The sequence below is a fragment of the Salvia splendens genome, chromosome 1 (genome assembly GCF_004379255.2).
Source record: "Salvia splendens isolate huo1 chromosome 1, SspV2, whole genome shotgun sequence".
Classification (NCBI taxonomy): Eukaryota; Viridiplantae; Streptophyta; class Magnoliopsida; order Lamiales; family Lamiaceae; genus Salvia; species Salvia splendens.
The window spans coordinates 39,588,038-39,612,445 of record NC_056032.1 but is presented as its reverse complement, the minus strand read 5'-3'; the positions used below and the strand labels follow the sequence as shown (position 1 = coordinate 39,612,445).

The following is a 24,408-nucleotide window of genomic DNA, read 5'->3' as shown; positions in this document are numbered from 1 at the left end:
AGATGTTATTTTATGATTATAGAAGCAATATATATGTCTTCTCAACTTCCACCTATTTTATTTTTACAGTTAATTATAAGCACTTTATATTGATCAAGGCCAAAGGATCTATATGGTTGCCACAAGGGACAAATGCCCCACCTAAAAAAATATTTATGCTACTTTTTTAGTTAATATTAATTTTTTTAAATATCTTTATTTGTGTTCCTTCTTAATTCGTTAAAATATCTTTATGTTTATTTTTGCCTCAACTATATAGAATTCCTGACTCCTTCTCAATATTAAAATATCTTTATGTATATTTTTGCCTCATCTATATAGAATTTCTGACTCCTTCCCTGTCAACTGACATGATATTTTGTTTTGTTATATTTTTTTTATTAATACCTATAACCAAAATATGTAACTACCATAAAATATACAAGTAAATTCTGTCATTATATTATGATTTTATAAAGTTAAAGGGAATTCATCTGACTCTCATAAACAATAATGATTGACGTCGACGTCCTCAAATCTAAAATACGTGGTCTAGTTATGGGAAATTGGACTTTTGTGAAATGAAATTAATTCATCAAAATCTAAAATATCATGTCAAGTTGAGTTGAAAGCTACAGTCATGGGATTCCATTATTTATCACATCTCATGTTCAACAATAAATAATACTACTCCACCATCTCTTTCTATTCATTTTTTAAAAGCATCAATATCATATTAATATTGCCCCATTTTTTTTTATTGTAAAATAACACAATGAATTATACGGCACATTGAAGTACAATAGTCGGGGATCGTTTAAAGAATCAAAAGTGAAATAAAATAATATCATGTATAGATTGTGTTATGTTTGACAATTCCTCTTATTTCACCTCTTTCCTTTGCGTTTAATAAATGTAAGACCGTAGCAACTTTTTTAAACATTTCAATAACAATTAGGAGTAGCATTTAATTATTTTCAGCTGCAACAAGTTTGGTTGTTAGTTGACATAATTTTGTGGTGCATGTATGTTTGACAAACTTTACTAGAAAAATATGAAAGTTGTAATTACGAAATGAGAACATTTAATGTAAGCATTTAAATTCATGTGAAAAATAAATAATACAAGATATTGTTTATTGACCATATATATACCCTTAGGTGGTGTTCGGTTTTCTAAATTAATTAGTTGCAAGATCCTACCTTTGTCCCACATTAGGAGTCACATTTACTTTTCTGCACTCGTTTTTACAAAAATGATAATAAATAGTTAAAGTGGAGAAATAGTAAAGTAAGAGAGAGAATAATGTAGAGAAGTGTAGAGAAGTTCTTCTCTACATTATTCTCTCTCTTACTTTACTATTTCTCCACTTTAACTATTTATTATCATTTTTATAAAATGAGTACATAGATATGACTCCTAATGTGAGACAAAGGCAGTATAATTTAGAATTAAGTTGTGAGATTATTTAGTATAAGGGGGTTGGCTATGACTAATTATCAAATGACTATCCATATAGAATTAAGTCATGAGATTCAATCTTATAAACCAAATATAATACAAATTTAATCATGAGATATAATCTTGTAAACCGAACACCATTTTATTGTTCACTATATTTTTTTTGGTCGAGTTAGCATTTAATAGTTGCTCCAAAATTACTATAAAACAAAGTAACATATTTATTGTTCACTATATTGTTTTTTGGTCGAGTTAGCATTTAGAGTGTCCACAATGGGGGAGCCACGGCCCGCGGCTCGGTGCGCGGCCCCCCATTGCAGAGAGCCGAGAGCCGAGGGTGAGCCGCGGCCCTCCACTGCAGCGGGCCGCGTTTCGCGGCTGGGCCGCGAAAAAATTATTATTTTTTTTTTAATTTTCGAAAATTATTTTATAAAACACTACACTTCCATTCCATTTTTCCAACTCCATTTTACTTCCATTTTCCTCCAATCTTTCCTTCCAATTTCAATTCAACCTTGGAACTATGGATTCCGACGATGAACAATATGATAATAGATGACGAAGGATTTGCTGCAGAGCGATGGACACCGGAAGATGGTGCTAGTTCGAGCCCGGGTACTGCCATGGAGCCCCTGCAGATGGGTGTACCACGTAGTAATGAATACTTGATCCAGCGGTACACCGATATGCGGAGCCAAATATCGATGCAGGCTGATATGGTTGAAGAGGTCTGGAACCGTAGAAGAAGCGCCGCAGAGTGATTTGGGTTTTGGGTTTCCGGGTTGTTGTTTTTAAACTAGGTCACTTTCGTTGTATAATTTTCCTACTTTAATATAATACAACGAAATTATTGTTACATTTTTTTTAGGTTGTGAATTTTTTTGTTTACAATCCAAATTATTTTATTTAATTAAATTTATAAATATCATAAATTTAAAGACTAATAAAATTTATTAGACATAAATTTAAAAAGCAAACAAATTAATTTTATTTTTTGGAGAGGGCCACATTTCGTGGCCCTATTGTTTTTATTCATTTTACCATTGTAAAGGCCACAAGAGAGCCACAAATGGTGGCCGGGCCACATTTGGTGGCCTTCAAGGGCCACCATTGTGGACACTCTTAATGTCGCTCCAAAATTACTATAAAACAAAGTAACATTATGTCGAAAATCAATTTCACCCAGGACTGATGTATTCTGTGAGGTCATGTATATGGATGGATTGAAAATAACATTTTGTTATCAACGGTATTAGTAGGTGTTGCAATCTGGACGAATTGAAAATAACATTTAGTTAGTTAATTAGATGACAGTATGCAGAATCGGATACCAATTTTAAATTTTATTACTATCGATATGCAAAACCTCTAGTATTTTAAATAGTTGCATTTTTATTACATGGCATGCTATTTTGTAATTGTTGTCGTTAATATTATTATTATTATTTAGCCATATGCAATACGTACATTAATAACATCTAGATTGTAATTATTCTTTTTATTTTTTTATATAACGAAAGCAGATGGTCAATTATATATATGCAAAACTATCTTTTCATTTTTCTTAGATGATACAACAGGTACATTAATATGTTTGGTAAACTTAGAATTAAATATAACGACATTAATTACTCCATATGAGATTACACGGTCACTACACTAACCATCAAAGTTATAACCTGTCGGCACGTGGGAAGTCCAGTCTGCGTCGCACCCACACAGATATTCCTGTGCACCCTAAATCCTTTACCTCCTTACAGCCAATGATAACAATTGAACGGTAAAGAGAAAGCGTCCCTTTGCTACTACAGTGAGCCTCGATGCAGAGTATCGAGACTTGCAAATACAAAACCGAGGTCATAGTGATAGAGCAAAGACGGTGGTGAAAACGCAGTTTGCGTTGTCGTTTTAAAGCCCCACAAAAATACAGTAATCGAACTGTCTCCATTGCCAACCCTTTCTACTTCTTTCTCTATTAGTGGAGAATTTTCTTTGCTTCCTTTTACTTTATTCGCCAGTACAGACACAGAGAGAGAGAGTGTGTGTGTGTACGTATATATATAAATATCCATTATCTGTAGAAATGGCAGCAGCGGTGGAAGAAGTTGTTCCGAAGAAAGCTGAAGCAGAGGAGGCACCAGCAGCTGTGGCGGTGATGGGGAAGTCCAACGAAGTCGTGAAGCACGAGCCTGCTGCAAGTAAATCCATTTCTCAACTCTCTCCTCTCTCCGTGCGACTGTTAAGCTATTCAAGATTCTGTTATGAAAATCTATGATTAACAACTGATTAGCCCTGCATTTGTTTTGATAATTTATGAACAAAAAGTACTAAAGATTGAATTTTGGTTGCTGGAAAATGCTAAAAATATACTTCATGTAAGAGATGTTGTGGTGGTTGTTTCTCCAATACTGATTCAAAATTAGAAGTCAGGACTCATAAAAAACATTTGATATTTATCTGTTCTGTGAAATCTTGTGAGACTGTTTTTGTGTGCTGCAGAGATCCCTGATCCCATAGCCAAGACAGGCTCGAAAGGATCCCTTGATAGAGGTCAGTTTCTTGTTCGAATTGATAGTTTTGCACGAGTAATTCGGTTTAGATCTAGTTAAACATGTATTTAGTCTTAGATTTTGGATTTTGCTCTCTGTACTAGCTTGAGTTGATTATATCCAAAAATGAATTGTGGATAAGTTGAAATGATTTGAGAAAATCACCAAGTGAAGAAGTTGGACTATATGAATTTCGTAGATGTTGCTCTTGCAAAGCTCGAAGATGAGAAAAGGTTGTCATATATCAAGGCATGGGAAGAAAGTGAAAAGACCAAAGCCGAAAACAAGTAGGGCTCATCTCCCATATCTTCTACTCCGTACTAATTTGTATGAACATTGTCATGCTTCAATCTTAGAACATCAGTTTTAGAAGCATTGCTCTTCTTGCAAATGTGTTCTTGTACAAATCCAGCCGCTATGCTTGTTTCCTTGATGATGGAACATTGAAGTTCAACTTTCAAATGTTTCAGACCTCTCCATATAATTGAGAGCTGATGATACCTAAATCCTATGATGATGCAGGGCACAGAAGAAGCTCTCAGACGTTACTTCGTGGGAGAACACAAAGAAGGCTGCTCTTGAGAGCGAGCTAAAGAGCATTGAGGTAACGACACATTTCTCAAACTGATGAAGCTTCACTAAAGTTAACAGTTTACAAAACGAGCAATGAGATGAAACATGCATGCTTCTTGAAGGAAAAAATGCAGAAGAAGAAGGGAGAGTACGCGGAGAAGATCAGGAACAAGGTTGGACTAGTGCACAAGCAGGCCGAGGAGAAGAGGGCCCTGGTTGAATCCAAACGCGGAGAAGAGCTACTCAAAGTTGAGGAGGCCGCTGCAAAACTCCGTGCAACGAATCAAGCCCCGCCAAAGACCTGCGGTTGCCTCGGTGGCTAGAACAAAAGTGATTCTATCATCTATCACCACCAACAAAATGTTTGAATATTGAATCATACTGTATAACTTTGTTTTTGGCTTCTGTATAGATAGTTTCTTATGCTGTGTGATTCTACTACTATGCTCTGTTATATCATCTCATGTCATGTTGTCTTTTTGGATTGTAACGAGAAAACAATTGTCTTGAATAAATCCACTGTTTGTTTATCTTTCCTACATCTGGCGTTTCAGTATCACACACTTTGTAAGAATAGATTGTTACTGGTGACCAATTGTTAGGTTCGGGCAGGGTATCTACAACAACATTTTGTAAGAAACTGGGTTTTGCCGTTTTGGCTTGATGAATGAATGTTTTAGTATTTAATTTGAATTACTTTTTTAGTATGATCTCATTTTCTTGATACGAGATAATAACTTCTTAATACTACTATATATTCCTCAGATTTCATGTTTTGAGATTCATTCATTTTTATGACAATATTGTGTACGAATGATTTAACAATATGTTCACGTGAAAAATAAATAAACAAATAACCATCGAGTATAGTTCAACGTAATTTTAAATACAAAGAAACTTCAAGGAAACATACGTAAGTTGAAATACTAACCCAATTTTGACTCCACACAATTGCTTAGTCAAACAAAACAATGAACCATCCATAGATAAACACCCATGATTAAAAACACACTAAACAATAAAAAGTTTCAAGGTATTGTTAGTAGAGACTACCAGTCTCTACGGCCCTCTTCAACCCAGAACTCACTTTCTCCTTCTCAGGCAGATTTTTCTTAACAAAGCTGTCGTTGCACAATTCATAACACCATTTCCATATATTTGGAAACTTATCTTGTGTCAAAATGTGGAATCCAACCACATCTTGGAGAAGTGGAATCCAAAATGCAATATAATTGGCAACATAATCTACTAATCCAATGTTGTCACCTCCAAAAAATTTCTTGCCCTTGATTTCATTCTCTAGAATCTTGAGTGCTTCTTCGGCTTCCTTCTTCGCCTTCTCCCTCTCCTCTCCTGCGGCCCAACACGCCTTCCACAACGGATCCGAGCACTGAAATCATCAACTTAATTCACTTTCTTAACTAAAAAAAACGAGGGTTTAATTATGGTACGTACCTTATCCTCGACGAACTTGGCCCAGAAACGGGACATGGCACGGTCGTAGGGATCTTTGGGAAAGATAGAAGGACCTTCCCACGTCTCATCGATGTATTCAAGAATCACAGTGGACTCAAAAATGGGTTTGCCATTGTGAACTAAAACAGGCACTAGCTTGGTAATTGGATTGTATTGCAGAAAAAGAGGTGATTTGTTTTTGAGATCTTCTTCAATATATTCATATTCCACACCTTTCAGATTGAGGGCCATTTCCACTCTCTTCACATAAGGGCTAAACCAAGCTCCAAACAACTTCACTTCAGACATTTGTATCTATGTATATGGTATCTGAACTTTATTTTGGTGGATGTGTTACTGTTCTTAGCTTTGGAGGTCTACTTATAGAAAAGGCAAACTTGTTCACTAAGACAGAGTGAATTAAAAACTTGCAACTAAGGTATTAAAAATGTATTTTGTTCCTAGAAAAAGTTGTGTACTAACAACCCTATTTGACCGAACGATTTAAAATCGTCAATTTCTTATACTACTCATTAATTTTTGCATTTTATATCTAATCCTTGCATTTCTTTACTAGCTCTTTTGGTTATATTTTTATATCTTATAGTGATGCTTCTTTTATAAGTAAAATTTACATTATTCATGGGTTTTTTTTGTTTTGATTTATTTGTGAGTTGTAGTTGTTCTGCAGTTTGAAAAAATATCTAAAAGATTCATCCATAAGTGATTTACGTACGCATGCACCTACGTCAGAAATAGAGAGGAATATTATCTAGGCACAGAGAGGAATAGGTGATCGTTGCACATGCATCAAATGGTCTCGAATTTCAAAGTGGATATATAATGCATTTATTAGGCCACAACCCTGACCCGAATTCAGGTCCCAAGTCCCCTCCACGTCATCATTCCCTAAATTTGAGTCCCATACCGCAACTCCTCTAATCCTGCAGACCCCAACTATTAAATTGCACTATTCACAACTCCAACCTATTTCACTCGTAAAATAGAATACGTTGAACAATTAAAACCAGGAAAATTCATTGTTCAGTCGAAAAAAAGAAAATTACAAATCCTAGAAAATAAAAATACAAGTCATAAAATTTTTTAAAAAAACTACTTCTTCTTCATTTGTGCGCGAAGGTAGGCGATCATCTCATGGTGCAACTCGAGCTCGAACTCCGACATTGTCGAGGTGTCCCTCGATGTCAACTTCGTCAGCTGGCCCATCCGTAAGGTGATACTCATATCCGACATAGAGTCGGATATCTTATACAGAGAATGATTGAGCGGCGGCATAGTGGGGTAGCTCGTAGCAGTTGTCTTCCCCTTCGCTTTCCTCTTTGCCATCTGTGTTCCCATCGGACGGCTTTGAGTACCAGGGGATGAGAGGAAGATGCCGTCGTCTGTCACGTTGAGGTCGATTGGCGGACTCCTTCGCTCTACGAATAGTGTCCGGCGGCAGAAACTTTGGTTCTCTTCGGCGCCCCACTTGCCGCCAGTTCTGCCCCACCGATGTACTTCGGGCTCTTCTCGACAAGCTTCCAAACGTCGAAGTACTTGAAGTGCTTCTTCCCGTCGGCGAAAAACTCCTCCTTGGCCTTCTCTACGAGGTCCATCTCGATGTGCCCGCTAGGCCACATCCGGACTACGTTAGTCCACTTGCCATTCCACTTGTTCATCTCCTTCTGGACCCGACCCCAATGCTTGTGTAGCTCCACGTAGCTACGCTCGAACGACCCTCTAGGTCGACCAGCGTTGTACTTCTGGGCAATCCGCTCCCAGAACACTTTATCGCTCTGCTGGTTGCCGATGATAGGATCCTCGGAGACGTCGACGAAGTTCTTGGCCAGCCACATTGTCTCCTGCGGACTATACTTCTTCGGCCCCTCATCATCCGCCATCGCAGCCTTGCCCTTGCCCTCCCTTGTGCGTGCTTCATATCACTGATTTCGTACTCATCAGTGCTAACGTGCGATGGTATTTCCATATTGGAAGCTACCCCCGGACTAGGCGCTGCATTTCGGCTGGGCGATCCCGGCACGTACCAGTTGTTGGAGGTGACGAACTCGTTCATCTATCGTTCGTCGCTATTAAACCACTCCATAGTAGACACAAATATTGAAATAAGAGGTTTGAAATGGAGAAAGTGTTGGAAAAATGTTGAAGAATTGGAGTATAAATAGCCAAAAAATCAAAAAAATAAAATAAAATAAAAATGTGATGTGGCCCGGTCCAGCCCGCTTCATCTCCAACGCCTGGCCGGGACTCACAGATTGTGGCCCGAGCACAGTTAACGCCGGGCTAGGACAGACCCTGGGCGCTGCCCTGGGACGCTACTGCGTCCTCGGGCGCGGCCCAGGCCGCAAGTTCGTCACCTCCAACGCTTCTGGCTGCGGGCCGGGCCACACTTGGGTCCCGACCCCTTGCGTTATTTATGCCATTAGGGATAGAGAGGAGTAGGTGATCGTTGCATCAACTGGTCTCGATTTTCAATGTGGAAATATAATACCCCCTCCGTCCGCCATTAGAAGTCTCATTTGTTGGTGGCACGGGTTTTAAGAAATGTTAAGAAAAGTGGGTGGAAAAAGGTAGTGGAATATGAGTCTCATTTGTATATATTAGTTTTAATTGAAATGTGAGTGGAATGTGAGACTCTATTACCATTTTTTAATGTAAAAAACGGGACTTCTATTCGCGGACGGATTAAAATGGAAAAACGAGACTCCTATTCGCGGACGGAGGGAGTAGTACTTAGTACTCCATCCGTTCTATAGTAGCGGAGTTATTTTGTCATTTTGGTACGTTCCATAGTAATAAAGTCATTTCATTTTTTAGTAAAAGTGAATACATTTCTTCTCACTTATTTTTCATCTCTCTACTTTTTCATCTCTCTACTTTTTCATCTCTCCTACTCTATTATATTATACACATTTTTCTAAATCTTCGTACCGAAAAGAAATACATCCACTACTATAGAACGGAAGGAGTAGTACAAATTTTTTTAGGGATAGAGGTGCCCCCAAACTAAAATGCATTATGCAGGGGATGATCTCATCAAGAGCCCCCAAGAGCCCCAGCGTTGATTTTATTTTTAATCACTTGGCTCTCGAGGCTTTGTCTAATTATAGTTAATTTTCTCCATTAAATTGAACAACTATATTAATATACAACTGATAGTATAAAATTTTGAGTTATGCCAAGCTTTAAAGTTTAAACAGCTTCAGTTCGTGTTTGTAAGGGCGTGTCTATTAATTTTTTTGTTATTTCCTTTGTTTCTTCAGTTCTTTTTGCCTTTTTGTGTTTGTGTGTATTTGATGTTGGTTTTGGTTAAGGTCTTCACCTTATATGGAAGGCAAACATGTTCAAAGAGCATGAAGTAAAAAATGAATAAAAGTGGTTTCGGACCCACATCCATGCTCTTAAGAGCATGGATGTGGATGCTCTAATAATAATGTGGGTCTTACTATCCACTAACACTACTTTTACTACCTTTGCCCTCCTCTGTCTTACTTTACCAATTTTATCTTAATTCTCGTGTCATATCATATGCCCATATTTTTATGGGACGGGAAGAGTATATTTTAAAAGAACATTTTTTAGTCCATGAACTTTGCCAAATTATCATTTTTTGGTCCGTAAGCTTTGAAAATATCTTTTGAGGTCCGTCAACTTCAACTTAATATCATTTAAGCTACCTTTTTTACTATTTCGACTTTTTTAGGAAAAAAATACCCTCGCGACCAAAAAGGACAATTTAGTTTATTTACTCTCTCTTCTTCACTAAAATATTGAATTTCTCTTTCTTTCTTCTTATCTCTTCACCAATCTAACTAATCTCAAAACTATCGACATGTCCGGCTGTAATATTTCGGGGAGTTTAAGGCCGACCTATGGTCTTAAATCCTTGAACTACTTGGATATTTCGATCTATCATATACCGGTAATTTTTCAGTTGATATTTCGTTGTTAGGTAATCTGAGATTCTTGAACATCTCTGTGTTCATGTGTTTGATGCTTTGAATTCTTCAAATTGGTGTGAGAATCAACTTGGACATGGCCGATTGATATGAGGAAGAAAAGAGAGGAGGAAGAAGGGGGAGAAGAAAAGAGAGAAGGAAGAAGGGGGAGAAGAAAAGAGAGAAGGAAGAAGGGGAAGAAGAAAAGAAAGAGGGGAAATTAAATATTTTAATGAAGAAGAGAGAATAAATATACTAAATTGCCATTTATGGTCTTAAGGGTATTTCTGACCAAAAAATATAAAAAAAGTAACTCAAATGATATTAAGTCGAAGTTGACGGATCTCAAAAGATATTTTCAAAGTTTACATACCAAAAATGATAGTGTGGACAAAGTTTGCGGACTAAAAATAATATTCCCTCTATATTTTATTATACGTTTACTATCTTTTTACACTCATATTTAGTTAATTTTTTTCTCTTTTTGAGTCAAAATAAAACATTATATGTATAAAGTTTACAAGAAAAATATTTTTAAAAATATACTATTTACTAGCTCCATCTTGTAAAAATTATAAACTATTTTTCATTTTAGTCCATCCTATAAAAATAGAAACTGCGTAAATTTTTTATTTTAATAATGGATCCCACAATCTACTATGAGCATCTCTAATGGCGGACGTCCGGTCGGACGTGTGCGACGGGCGACCGGGACGTCCGCCATTATGGCAGGGGAGAGGTCGGATACGGACGTCCCGTGAGGACGTCGGCGCGACGGGCGGGCGGACGTCCGCCATTGTGGCGTGGGTCGGACGTCCGGGGCGGACGTCCGATTTTTAATTTTTTTTAAATTTTTTTTAAACTCTATATATACGGCATGAGAGCGATATTCGGTGAGCGGTATCTTCGGAGTCCGAGCCCCGAAGACTGCCAGAGTCTGGTAGATATGCATGGGTCGGTGCACGGGTTCCCTGGGATGTTGGGCAGCATAGATTGTATGTATTGGGAGTGGAAGAACTGCCCCGCCGCCTGGAAGGGGATGTACACTACTGGCTTCAAAGCCAAGCATCCCACGATGATCCTAGAAGCTGTAGCTGACTACCGTGTTGAAATTTTATTTCCGTAAACGTAAATTGTTTTATTTGTGAATTTGTGATTTTTTTTATTGCGGGAAGTCCTAGTGGGAAGGGCGATGGGAAGGGCGGATTGTGAAGGGGATGTCCTAGTGACGTGGCAGTGGGATGGGAAGTCCTAGTGACGTGGCGGGAGGTGTTTTCGGGATGTCCTAGTGGATGTCCGAGTGAGACATCCGCCCACTGGAGATGCTCTAACCTTATTTCCTCTATTTTTTAACTACTCCCTCCGTCCCTAAGGGCATTAGCAATAGTGGCCTATCTCTGGAGCTCATCTCAAGGCCTATCTCTATTTTCTCCTGCCACATCAACAGGCCCATCTCCAAGCCTATCTCCCTGATGCAGCGATAGCCCATCTCCAAGCCTATCTCCCTGCTGCAGTGAGAGCTCATCACAGAGCCTATCTCAGAACTCATCTCAAGTCAACATTATTACTATTTTATTTTATTTTTAATATCAGCGTCTAATATTTTAAATTAGATTATACATAATAAATTAATTCTTCGTTGTATTACAATATTGGGAAAAAGAATACAACGAGAAGCAAATTTTAATAAAATTAAAAAAGCAAAATAAAACATCTTATATTAAAAAAATAAAAAAAACAAGAGAGAAGTAAAATTGAGGAGAAGGGTGAATGTGAATTCATGGGGAATGAGGTATATATAGTGGATAAAAGATGAATTATTTTTTTTTAAAAGAGGAGATCGGTTGGGCCGATTTATCGGCCTTGGAGTGGAGGCGGAAGGGAGTGGCCATCAGCTCCCTCTCCACAATGGGGGCCGGTGGGAGCCGATTGGGGGGGGGGGGGGGATCGCTCGGCCCTTGCGATCGGCTCCCGTTGCTAATGCTCTAATAATTTGTCACCATTTGACCCGGCAAAGATTTTAAAAAATGTAATAGAAAGTTAGTTGAAAATTTTGTGGCATGTGGGTCCTATTTTTATAGATTAGTTTTATAATAAAATGTGAGTAAGAATGAGATAGTGAAATGTGATATCCACAGCCAAATAGTAAGTGATAAATTTTCAAGGATGGATATCTTCTTTTCTCTTACTTTATCTATTTTTTCTCTTACTCCCTATTATTTAATAATACATTTTTCTTTACACTACCAATTCATTTTCCTCTAAGACAGATATTAATAGCATGCAGACGAAAGCAAACACAAATAATGACGAAAACATATGGCCTCTAATAAATACACCAAACTTTGACATATATCACACAATGCCTTATTCGAACACAACACAACCATACATATATAATAAGTACTATCTTACTATAAATAAACGGTACACACACTGAATATTCAGGTCACTCTTAGTAGAGACTGCCAGTCTCAACAGCCCTCTTCAACCACAATCTCACTTTCTCCTTCTCAGGCATATATTTCTCAACAAAGCTATCGTTACAAAATTCATCAGCCCATTTGCTTATATTAGGAAACTTATCTTGTGTCAAAGGGTGGAATCCAACCACATCTTGAAGAATTGGATTCCAAAGTGCAATATAATTGGCAACCAAATCTACCAGTCCAATGTTGTCGCCTCCGAAGAATTTCTTGTCCTTGATTTCATTCTCTAGAATCTTGAGCCCTTCTTCGGCTTCCTTGGCTGCCTTCTCCCTCTCCTCTCCCGCACTCCAACACGCTTTCCACAACAGATCCGAGCACTGAAATCATCAACTTATAATTTACTTTCTGAACTTAAATTATGAAACACGATTAAAAAAACACAAGGATTTAATTTTGGTACCTTATCCTCGACAAACTTGGCCCAGAAACGCGACATGGCACGGTCGTAGGGATCTTTGGGAAAGATAGAGGGACCTTCCCAAGTCTCATCGATGTATTCAAGAATAACACTGGACTCAAAAATGGGTTTGCCATTGTGAACTAAAACTGGTACTAGCTTGGTAATTGGATTGTATTGTAGAAAAAGAGGTGATTTGTTTTCGAGATCTTCTTCAATATATTCATATTCCACACCCTTCAAATTGAGGGACATTTCCACTCTCTTCACATAAGGGCTAAACCAAGCTCCAAACAACTTCACTTCAGACATTTGTATCTATGTATATGGTATTTGAACTTTATTTTGGTGGGTGTGTTACTGTTCTTAGCTTTGGAGGTCTACTTATAGAAAAGACAAACTTGTTCACTAAGACAGAGTGAATTAAAAACTTGCAACTAGGGTATTAAAAATGTATTTTGTTCCTAGAAAAAGCTGTGTACTAACAACCCTATTTGACCGAACGATTTAAAATCGTCAATTTCTTATACTACTCATTAATTTTTGCATTTTATATCTAATCCTTGCATTTCTTTACTAGCTCTTTTGGTTATATTTTTATATCTTATAGTGATGCTTCTTTTATAAGTAAAATTTACATTATTCATGGTATTTTTTTTGTTTTGATTTATTTGTGAGTTCTAGTTGTTCTGCAGTTTGAAAAAATATCTAAAAGATTCATCCATAAGTGATTTAGGCCACCCGCAACGCGTCACGCGGGTGGCCCGTATTCCGTCACGAAGGGACGGGACAACGGCGTGACGCGTTGCAGCGCCCCGTCTCGTCCCAAGCCCGTTCCGCGTTCCGTCACACCGTGACGATTGGCGAGACGTCTCGCCACGCGCCGAGGCAACGTGGCGCGCTCCGGCGCCATGCGTGACCCCCACTCGCCGGTCCGCGAGTGGGCATCGTCACGCTGAAGCAATAATTCATTTTTTTAAAAAAATTCGAATTAAATAAAAAAAAATAAATTTAAAAATAAAAAAAAACGGTAATATTACCGTTTTTCAATTTTTTATTAATTTTATTTTTTTACTCTATAAATACTCCTAATTCATTCTCATTTCACACACAAATACACATCTATTCTTCCCAAATCATCTCCATTTCCTCTCCAATTTTCATCTAACCTCTCATCACAAAATGTCCGGCGACGAAAATTCTGGCGGTGGCGGCTCCGGCGGGTTCGACATCAACGCGTTCGGCGACTGGGGGGCATGTACGATGTCCTCGGTGGTGGTTCTGGTTCGTCGACGCGGGGGTACCAACCACCCCATTTTGATGTGGATGCATACGCCCATCCCTTCGCCCCGAGGTTTTCGCAGGGATTATCCCAGATTCGGGAGGATTATTCTATTGATCCCACTCCGGAAGAAGGCCGAGGCGGGGGAGGAGGCTGAGGCGGTGGAAGCTCTAGGGCGGAGGCGGACGGGGAGGAGGAGAAAGAGGAGGAGGATCTAGGCCGGCATCCGTACGGCCACAAAGAAACGCTGGCGGTGTACAACGCCTGGACCAGCGTCTCGTACGATCCCATCGTTGAGAATCAACAACCCCGGAAGTGCGTCTGGGAAAAGGTCACCGAGGCCTACTCGCACTAATTTGTGTTTAAAACACATAATTTTCAATTTTCGTCCAATTTACCCAAAATAATAATATAAGTACATTCTACGACTACCTCTCACTACGAAAAATAAATCTGGTTTGAATTTTTGATGGAAGAGCAGCTTATATATAACGAAGGCTGTGTGAACGTCTGAATGTACGTGGAAAGATCCAAATGAGTTTTTTTTTTTTAGGTCAGCGATTGTCACATTATTATACGATCGGCAGCTAGCCTTGAACAATTGTTACTCCTGTTAAATGAATTAAATGATTTCTTATTTTTAATCTGACAATTCATATGCCTCTTTTGGTAATTTTTTATCAGAGGTGAAAAAAATTAAACACAACTTGAAATTTTTAGAACAGTCTTGTACTCCCTGTTTTAATATCGAAACATTACCTTTGTACAATTAGGTATTTTCTTACCATATTTCATCTTTGAGACTACCACAAAACAATCATCAAGATTAAAAATTGGAATACTTACCACTATACTACAACGACATCTTGTGCTCATATTTTCGTGTTTTGATAATTATACAAATGGTACATTTAATAATATGATAATATGTTGTTCGAACATTATTGGATTGACTTGGAGTTTTATTGCTTAAAATTTACTCTTCCATTACATTCTTCACTAATTCATCTCTATAGAGTTTATTCTATGCTATACTATTTTCATAGATTAGAATTGAATATATTTTAGGAATGATTGAGCTCAAATCTCACCTCAACATATTTGGTTGGATTGTGTTAAATCGATCGGTATATATGTCGATTGGTTTGCAAATAAATATAATAAACAAATATCGAATATAATTTTCAGCATTATAGGAATTTTGAAAATAATTTTGAATACAATATCTGACCAAAGAAACATCCTGGAAACATACGTAATTTAAAATAACAAACTCTGAACTCCACACAATTTCTTAGTCAAACAGACAAACACAACCATCCATAGTAACGCAAACCAAACAATACACATTGAAGCTGTTGTGTTAGTACAGACTCCCTGTCTCAAAAGCCATCTTCATCGCAGAACTCACTTTCTCCTTCTCAGGCAGGTTTTTCTTAACAAAGTTGTCTTTGCACAATTCATCACACCATTTCCATACATTTGGAAACTTATCTTGTGTCAAAATGTGGAATCCAACCACATCTTGGAGAATTGGAATCCAAAATGCAATATAATTGGCAACATAATCTACTAATCCAATGTTGTCACTTCGAGAATCACAGTGGACTCAACAATAGGTTTGCCATTGTGAACTAAAACAGGAACTAGTTTGGTAATTGGATTGTATTGTAGAAAAAGTGGAGATTTGTTTTTGAGATCTTCTTCAATATATTCATATTCCACACCTTTCAAAGTGAGGGCCATTTCCACTCTCCTCACATTAGGGCTAAACCATGCTCCAAACAACTTCACTTCAGGCATTCTGTGTCAATGTATATGTAGTTTAATCTTATTTTTTGGTGGATGTATAATGAATTGTGTGATATTGCTCTTAGTTTTGGAGGTCTACTTATACTAACCAGAGAAGGCAAACTTGTTGATAAGATTCATAGAGTTAGTTAGTTGAGTGAAATCTTGCAAACTAAGATGTTAAAAATCGTCGTAAATTTCTAACATAATTAATGTGATCGCATCAGATGCTCTCCGACTTTAAGTATGCAAATAAAAAAAATAAAAAAAATGGTCTTTTACTAATATATATAACAAAATTGATAGAAATCCATGGGTTCCATCCTAAAACCAATTGGTGATAGGAGGAGGGGCCCATGAGACTTATATACTAGTTTCAGTTTTCTCTTGACACCGATGTGGGACAGTTATATATTATATTTTTAGTTTCAATTGCCAACACCCTCCCTCAAACCCTCCAAGGTTCTCTTGACACCGATGTGGGACAGTTATATATTATATTTTTAGTTTCAATTGCCAACACCCTCCCTCAAACCCTTCAAGGTGAACCTTGGAGGGGTTGGACTTTTTTTCTAATCGATTGGACAATCGGTCCAATTTTTTTCGATCGGTTGGGACCACTTGGCCCAAATTTTCAGCCCAGTTATACTGCTGGGTCAGTCATTTTTTTCGGTTTCAGCCCAGATATACTGCCGGGTCAGTTAAATATGACCCACAATCGGCGACCCGCTCTGATACCATGATAGAAATCCATGGGTTCCATCCTAAAACCAATTGGTGATAGGAGGAGGGGCCCATGAGACTTATATACTAGTTTCAGTTTTCTCTTGACACCGATGTGGGACAGTTATATATTATATTTTTAGTTTCAATTGCCAACAAAAATAATATAGGTAAACTAGTATTTCAAGTGTTAATTTCGGTAATATAAATTAATATTAATTGATAAAATAAAGAAAAAAAGAATAAATAAGGAAATGAAAAATTAGATTCTTAGTTAAAACAATAATAACTTTAACTCATTAGTCAGAGGTGTATAGTATCTATGAGATAGGGACATGGTTGCATCAATTGCTCTCCGATTTTCAATGTGGATGAGTGAGTGGAGAACCTACCAACCTTTGTCATTTGGCTCTCCGACTGAATTTACTTAATTAAGCTATATTATTGTACAACTCATATAAAATTTTGTTTGGTAAGTAGAGATAAAGTTTTCTAATTTTGGCATTTTTAAGAAATTAAAAATCTGTCCAATACTCCATTCATGGTCAATATTGGCTCAATGCTACCATGGTTTAAAAAAAATTGCCATGTGACTATGGATGTAATGTAGGCATGTGAGCCACGTAACTACGCTGATGATAATCATTTATGAAATTAATCATAAAATCTATTTTCAAGTTTAGTTTAATGCTCTTGTTCGAAAACCTTGGAGACGAAAAGAAACAAAATTATTTTGGTTTAGGTTTGGTTTGATCTTGTTGCTTGTGGAGTACTATTTTCCATGTCTAGTGGTAGTTCTTTTTTCTTGAAAGCTTTTAAGGCAAGTTCTTGTGTTAATTTTTTATTCCTCGTTTCGAAATTTAGTACAAGAAACAAAAGGAATTTGTAGTGATTTTTGACCCCTAGTTTGTTATAATTTTTGCAAGCTTTGTGGTGTAGTTTTAATTCGTTGTTTAAATCTTTCATATTGTTATCTCTCTATTATTGTGTTATTTAAGCTTTAGTTAATCTTCTCATAGGTGTTTAAATTTCAGCTTTAGATTAGGACTTTTCGAAGCAGATTTAGCAGATTTGATTAAAGGATTTTGTTCTAACTTACCTTTTAGATTTAGTTAATTTTCTTAAAGGTGTTTAATTTTCAGCTTTAGTTTAGGACTTTTATATGGAAATTGTGTCGTTCATCGCACCCAGAATTTGTTTAGTTGACCCAGAAAATGAAAGTATAGTTTGGACAAGTGCTTTTATGCCCATTGTCTTAACTTATGATTGGGTTTCACATAAACCAAAGGACTCTTCAATGTATAGATAATAGATTTAATTATTTGAGCGATACGAGAGTGGAAGCTGTGATTTATTTTCAAATATAAAAATGAACAGACAAATTAAAAAGGAAATAATGAGAAAAAATGATTTACTAGAAACGAAATAATTGAGAATAAGAAGAAATGTAGGTTGAAGCAACAATAATAATGGAGACATTATAAGTAAAGCAATTGGGTTTAATAAGAGTAAAAAATGAAAATAGTAGAGTGATGCATCTAACTAAGCAGGCTTGAATTTGGGGATCATGACATCCATAGGCGGCAGATTATCCTTAACAAAAGGATGGTTGCAGTAATGAGAGGACCATCTCCATAAATTGGGAAATTGATCCTCTGTGACGAGCTCCATTCTTCCCCATGAAATCAGTGGAAACCAATACGCAATGAAATTGGCAGCATGATCTACAACGCTAATCTCGTCGCCTCCGAAATACTTTTTGCCCTTTATTTCATTTTCAAGAATTTGGAAGTTTAGAATGGCTTCCTCCTTCCACTTTTCTTGCTCCTCTCCTGTCCGCCAACACGCTTTCAACATTGTATTCAGACACTGCACGCCAAATCACAAGCCACGTTTATGGGAAAATGTAATTTCTAACCTTTCATTTCAAACTTCATTGTGAAATACTAGTAACTACATTGTGTCACATGAAATAATCAAAGAGCGAGACTTTGATATGAAGTTGTGCGAAGAAAGAAAGTATAATTAGTGTAGCAGACGAACCTTTTCATCGATGAAGTTGACCCAGAAACGAGCCATGGCTCTATGATAAGGATCTCGAGGCAGAATGGGTGGGCCCTCCCATGTTTGATCGATGTATTCCAGAATTATCATCGTTTCCACAATCGCCTTCCCATCGTGTATCAAAACTGGCACTTTTTTGTGGATTGGATTTGATTCTAAAAGAAGCTCAGACTTTGCTCTTATATTTTCTTCTACATATTCAAATTCCACACCTTTCATTTTCAACGCCATTTTCACTCTCGCCACAAACGGGCTATACCAAAATCCCAACACCTTTACTTTCGACATCTCTCTCTCTCTCTCTCTCTCTAATGTTGGTTGTTTGAATTTTTTGATAGGATATATAGCAGCTCATATATGCAAGAATATTGAAAGCTGTGTGAACAAGGAAACATCCAAATGACTTTTCTTTCATTTGGTCAGCTGTTGTCACATTATTATACGGTCGGCAGCCTTGAACAAATGTTTCTATTAATCAGACTATTCATATTCCTCATTTGGTAATTTTTTTCAGAGGTAAAAATTTAAACAATAACTTCATATTTTTAGAGCACTCTTGTACTTCCTCTGTTTTTTAAAAATAACAACTATTTCCATTTATGGTCGTTCCTTAAAAATATAAATTTTAGAATCTTTCTATTTTAGGACATGGACCCCACAATCCACTAACTCTACTTTCATAAAAAAATACGCCGTTGCCGGGGATCGAACCCGGGTCACCCGCGTGACAGGCGGGAATACTTACCACTATACTACAACGACATCTTGTTATTCTTAATTTCCTGTATTGATTATTATATATGATGCATTAATAATAATAATATGTTGTTCGACTCCCATTAAGGGACATTATTGGATCCAATAGGCAATGAAATTTGGCCAAATCTACGAATCCAAACTTATTACTTCTGATAAATTTATTGCCCTTAATTTCGTTTTCAAGCATTTTGGGCTCCTTTATTTAGGGCCAAATATCTAACTTCCACGTCTTATTTTGACTCTGAAACAAATACATTTTCATAATGTGCCTTTATATTGAATATTATTTGTACCATAATTGGATTGACTTGATGTTTTTATTGCTTAATTTACTCCTCCATTACATTCTTCATTAAGTCATCTCTATAGATATGTTGATTGGTTTGCATTTTGCAATCTAACATCAAATCCAATTTAGAAAATCGATTTTCTCCATCATCCCATTAGGCATATGATTTGTAGTGACAAAACATTACTAAGCATTAGGATTAAACAGTTGGACATATTAACAGTTGTATGTTCAAGATTTTTTGTCTGGGATGCGAGCAGGTGATTACATAACACGATAAAAATAAAATAACACCAAAAATAATCTTGAAATATATACTACTCCACTATTTAATTTTAAAGTCATATATTCAAAATACAATAAAATTGTACAACATCTAATTTATTTATTTTTTGAAAAATCTTCATTTCTTCAAAGTTATTAACAACAATCACAAAAGAAAATGATTTAATATCTAATTTATTTTTTCGTTCCTTTTGATTACTTAGAATTGAGTGTTTCACTTGGTCATTTTTTACTTAAAATAAGATATGAAACCAAAAACTGGCACAATTTGTAGTAATACTATCACAGAATGCATCTCGTCAGTGAGCATTTAAAATAAAGATAATGCACACTACAAACATGACAACTCAAAGACCACAAACAACTTAATTCAAGAAGCTGGTGTAGATATGAACTAAAAGACATAAATATTGATTGCATCAAATAGAATTGAAGTGCGACCAAGTATTGGGATGAACCTATTTGGAGTTGAATCTTTCAAATAGAGCATCCTTGCTAGGTAGGATTTCCTTAACAAAGTTGTCATTGCAATAGTCATTCATCCATCTCCACAAATTGGGAAAATTTTCCTCTGTAATGAGTTGGACTCCCTTAACCTCCGATATGATTGGAAGCCAATGTCCAATGAAATTGGCGGCAATATCTACAAATCCAATATTGTCACCTCCAAAAAATTTCTTGCCTCTGATTTCATCTTCAAGAAACTTGAGGGCTTCCATTGATTCCTTCTTGGACTTCTCTTGCTCCTCTCCTGTACTCGAACAAGCTTTCCACGCTGTAGAGATGCACTATAAACACAATTACACAAACATAAATACTCGTATTAAAAAGAAAGGGAAAGAGAGAGTAGTTAGTGAAGTGGTTACCTTTTCATCAATGAAGTTAGCCCAAAAACGAGCCATGGCTCTTTGATAAGGATCCTTGGGAAGAATTGGTGGACCTTCCTGCCAAATTTGATCAATGTATTCAACAATGATGAGTGATTCAGCAATGCCCCTCCCATCATGTATCAAAACAGGAATTTTTTTGTGAATTGGATTGTATTGTAAAAGAAGAGGTGACTTGTTTTTCACATCCTCAGCTATGGATTCATATTCAACCCCTTTTAATTTTAGAGCTATTTCAACTCTATTCACATATGGGCTCAACCCCAACCCTCCCAACAACTTCACTTCTCCCATCTCTGTCTAAGCTCTTGATCTTTGGATTGAATGGATTTCTGGGGCTTCTTTAATAGATTTAGGGGTAATAGAATGTTCTAGGTGCTATATTAAGTAGATACCGAAATTTTCGCCATTGCGAAACACACATGTCATTATCATATGAGTATTAAAGCATTAATCAACGTATGCAATGATGTCAGCCGCCTATATCATAGAAGCTACCACACAACTTGATTATGTATGTATGCTACATTCAAACTATGGATATGACTGTAGCTTAGTTGTATTTCTCCTCTCATCCCATTTCTCTCCATTTCCCAATTTAAAATAAAGGGAACATTTTTTTGTCTGCAAACTTTGCGTATGTAACATTTTAAATAGAATTTAACATTCATAAACTTCAATTTAATATCACAAGTGCTATTTTTTTCACTGTTTCAAAAATATATTTAGGCAAAAATACTCTCAACATTATGAAAGACAATTCATTCTATTTACTTTCTCATTCATTCTTCTTTCTCTATTACTTGTCATTCTCTTTTTCTTTCTTCTAAGCTGAGACTGATAATATTATTACGATATGGGTCCAAAAAATCGATATATAAGAACATCCACAGTGGATGCCCTAGTGGTTGCCACATCAATATTTTTTAATCTGCCTCTTCTTTCTGCAATGGTTTCGCCCTAGTGTTCGCCCTATCAATTAAGCTCAATTTGCATTTAATTTTTATTATTATTATTTTTTATTTTTGTTTTAATTACTAAAATACCAAAATATATTATATTAAACACCACAAAATTTAAAAAACAACTACATTACTTTATTAAAAAAATTGCATCATACTTAGCTAAAAAAAACTACATTACTAAAGTGAAAGTGTGTGAAAAGTGAATGAGGATGGAGTATTTATATTGGTTTAATAAAGAATTAAAAAAAATTGAAAAATCGTCGAGATCGGGCTCGGGCACGTCCCTGCAATGGGCGCGCGACCGAGTGGGACGACGTCTCACTCGGGCGCCCGATGCATCGGGCGCCTGCAATGCTCGGACGAGGACGCCCGAGCCCGATTTCACCCGATCGGGCTCCCTATCTCCTCGCCATCGTGGATGCTCTAAATATTTATTAGTTGAAATCAAACCATGTTAAATTCGTTACTCTAATATTGGGTTGGGCCTGTCTTCAGGTTATGAGATAGTTTTAAGTTTTGTGTTCAACATTCAGCTACGTAATTTGTCCTAAAAATATTTCTTTGATTAATTTGGTTTAGATGTTTTTATGGAGTTGTACAACGGAGATGTCCTACAAAACTATGAATTGATGAAAGTAACTGACAATCTAATGACTTCAACTAATTAATTCTTGATCTTGATTTTTTGCAAGTGCAGAAGACAATTTTTTCTCAGGTAGCCTAATTCATTATTGAAGCCCACAACCGATCCACAATACTCATTGTTCATCTGAAAATTAAGGAATACGTACAGACGTACAGTACAATATTCATGACAATTTTAATGAATAATGTACTAGGAACACGTGATCAAATTCAAACTTTAAATATTGTACAAACTCCAAACTATGATCTGAACCGTTAGAAATATCAACAAATGATAAAATAATAGCAACAAAAAATTTCAACACAATGTTAATGGTTAATGTTATGTTGAAATTGTGTTAACATTGTATTGACATTATGTTGACATCAAAATCTTGAAATTTTATACTATGTTGACATTGTGTTGATGTTGTGTTGATACTATGTTGAAAAGTTTGGAGTTTGTACCATATATGAATTTGCATTTTATCACTATCATAATGTACTAACCAATTTTTTCAGTTTGAAAGTTTAACGTTCAAAAAGTTATGTCCCCCTTCTTTCAAAATTCAACTGAAAACGAAAGGTTAAAAGTTACAGTTATTTTAGAAGGATTCAAATTTTAAATATGTAACAAAATATTTGAACAAAAAGTATAAGCGTGCGTTGCTCAATGTCGTGGAATTTAGCATGAGCGGTAATAAACCTTAATTATAATAACATCCGTCATCACAATACTATACAAATTTTTTCAGATTTCCCACTACTTTAATATCTACCCACGTTCATTCACCTGTAAATTTTTATATTTTGTTAAATAAACTTCTCTCATAGTAGTTGCCAAAAACTATATCTCACTTCACTTCAGGTTCGATACGATAATTGTTATTAAAAAATGTTTTGAGTGGAGAAGAAATCCACCACATGTGAGAAAAGCAGCGAAAAGGGAAATTTTGATATATGCTGTTCATGAACTGAAAAAAAGTAGTATAAGTGACATTTCTGAAAAATAAAATAAAACTTTCATAGGGAAAATATACTACTTTTATAAAGTTACTCCCTCAGTCCTTGTGAATATGAGTCGAGTTTTTTTCATTTTAGTCCGTCTACAAATAGTAGTTCCGATTTATTTATACTATATATGGTAATAGGCTCAACATTCCAATAATCCATTTCAGTCACATTTCATTTAAACTAATATGTACAAGTGAGATTCATATGCCACTAATTTTTTTTCCATCCACTTTTCTTAACATTTCTTAAAATTTGTGCCGGAAAGAAATGAGACACCTATTCGCAGAAGAAGAGAGTATAATGTATTAATACTATCATAAATAACACTAGATTTAATTAAAATAAAGAGATCTAGACCGTTTGATTTCACTCTAGTATGCATAATGCATCCATAGGTCAAAAGAAGATGCCCAGATAAAAAGCCATCTCAATATCTCTTTATGTCGGTCTCTAAACTCAATTCAAAAATTGAAAAGAAACTAGTAGGAGCACTACTTAACTTTATTATATGAAAGGAAACTATTAGGCAATAGTATTATTCTTTTTTCTTGTAATTTTATCTTTCAATATATTTGTCAAAACACAAAATGTGTATATTTCCAAATTTATTATTTATGACTAAAAAAAAGAAGTAACTATACTAGTATACTTATTTATGAATTCTCAATTGCAACCACAGATACATTGACCCAATTTTGTGGCATGTCCAATCAGTATACTACCATCTAATTAGAGCAATATCTAGGATACTCTCAATTTGACAATTTTTTATACGATGAAGACATAGAGCTGGCCACACTGAACATAATTTTTGTGACCTTGTATTGATTGATGCTAGTATGTCTTTGGCTTTGACATCCTTTTCT

The 24,408-nt window shown here is 36.1% G+C and overlaps 6 protein-coding genes and 1 non-coding gene across 7 annotated transcripts; 1 reads left to right on the top strand and 6 right to left on the bottom strand.

The window, feature by feature from the left end:
- Window positions 1–3,326: 3,326 nt before the first annotated feature.
- LOC121751016 (remorin-like) lies at window positions 3,327–5,101 on the top strand. The gene is made up of 5 exons (XM_042145715.1): window positions 3,327–3,638; window positions 3,940–3,990; window positions 4,189–4,276; window positions 4,512–4,593; window positions 4,685–5,101. Exons 1-5 carry the CDS (start codon window positions 3,524–3,526, stop codon window positions 4,883–4,885), a joined length of 537 nt encoding a protein of 178 aa, XP_042001649.1. The 5' UTR covers window positions 3,327–3,523; the 3' UTR covers window positions 4,886–5,101.
- A 328-nt stretch (window positions 5,102–5,429) lies between these two features.
- Window positions 5,430–6,385, bottom strand: LOC121750910 (probable glutathione S-transferase). The gene is made up of 2 exons (XM_042145576.1): window positions 6,018–6,385; window positions 5,430–5,952 (listed from the first exon to the last, which is right to left on the bottom strand). The coding sequence occupies exons 1-2, from the start codon at window positions 6,324–6,326 to the stop codon at window positions 5,602–5,604; spliced, it is 660 nt and encodes a 219-aa protein (XP_042001510.1). The 5' UTR covers window positions 6,327–6,385; the 3' UTR covers window positions 5,430–5,601.
- Window positions 6,386–6,955: 570 nt separating this feature from the next.
- LOC121788019 lies at window positions 6,956–7,918 on the bottom strand. The gene is made up of 3 exons (XM_042186899.1): window positions 7,575–7,918; window positions 7,152–7,518; window positions 6,956–6,961 (listed from the first exon to the last, which is right to left on the bottom strand). The coding sequence occupies exons 1-3, from the start codon at window positions 7,916–7,918 to the stop codon at window positions 6,956–6,958; spliced, it is 717 nt and encodes a 238-aa protein (XP_042042833.1).
- Window positions 7,919–12,277: 4,359 nt separating this feature from the next.
- Window positions 12,278–13,216, bottom strand: LOC121750902 (probable glutathione S-transferase). The gene is made up of 2 exons (XM_042145566.1): window positions 12,863–13,216; window positions 12,278–12,779 (listed from the first exon to the last, which is right to left on the bottom strand). Exons 1-2 carry the CDS (start codon window positions 13,169–13,171, stop codon window positions 12,429–12,431), a joined length of 660 nt encoding a protein of 219 aa, XP_042001500.1. The 5' UTR covers window positions 13,172–13,216; the 3' UTR covers window positions 12,278–12,428.
- Window positions 13,217–18,049: 4,833 nt separating this feature from the next.
- LOC121750931 (probable glutathione S-transferase) lies at window positions 18,050–19,021 on the bottom strand. The gene is made up of 2 exons (XM_042145599.1): window positions 18,699–19,021; window positions 18,050–18,524 (listed from the first exon to the last, which is right to left on the bottom strand). Exons 1-2 carry the CDS (start codon window positions 19,005–19,007, stop codon window positions 18,198–18,200), a joined length of 636 nt encoding a protein of 211 aa, XP_042001533.1. The 5' UTR covers window positions 19,008–19,021; the 3' UTR covers window positions 18,050–18,197.
- A 388-nt stretch (window positions 19,022–19,409) lies between these two features.
- On the bottom strand, window positions 19,410–19,481 carry TRNAD-GUC. The gene has a single exon. It is a non-coding gene; the product is annotated as a tRNA-Asp (tRNA).
- Window positions 19,482–20,311: 830 nt separating this feature from the next.
- On the bottom strand, window positions 20,312–21,300 carry LOC121750921 (glutathione S-transferase U8-like). Its single transcript, XM_042145588.1, has 2 exons — window positions 20,919–21,300; window positions 20,312–20,840 (listed from the first exon to the last, which is right to left on the bottom strand). The coding sequence occupies exons 1-2, from the start codon at window positions 21,231–21,233 to the stop codon at window positions 20,511–20,513; spliced, it is 645 nt and encodes a 214-aa protein (XP_042001522.1). The 5' UTR covers window positions 21,234–21,300; the 3' UTR covers window positions 20,312–20,510.
- Between the last annotated feature and the right edge of the window lie 3,108 nt (window positions 21,301–24,408).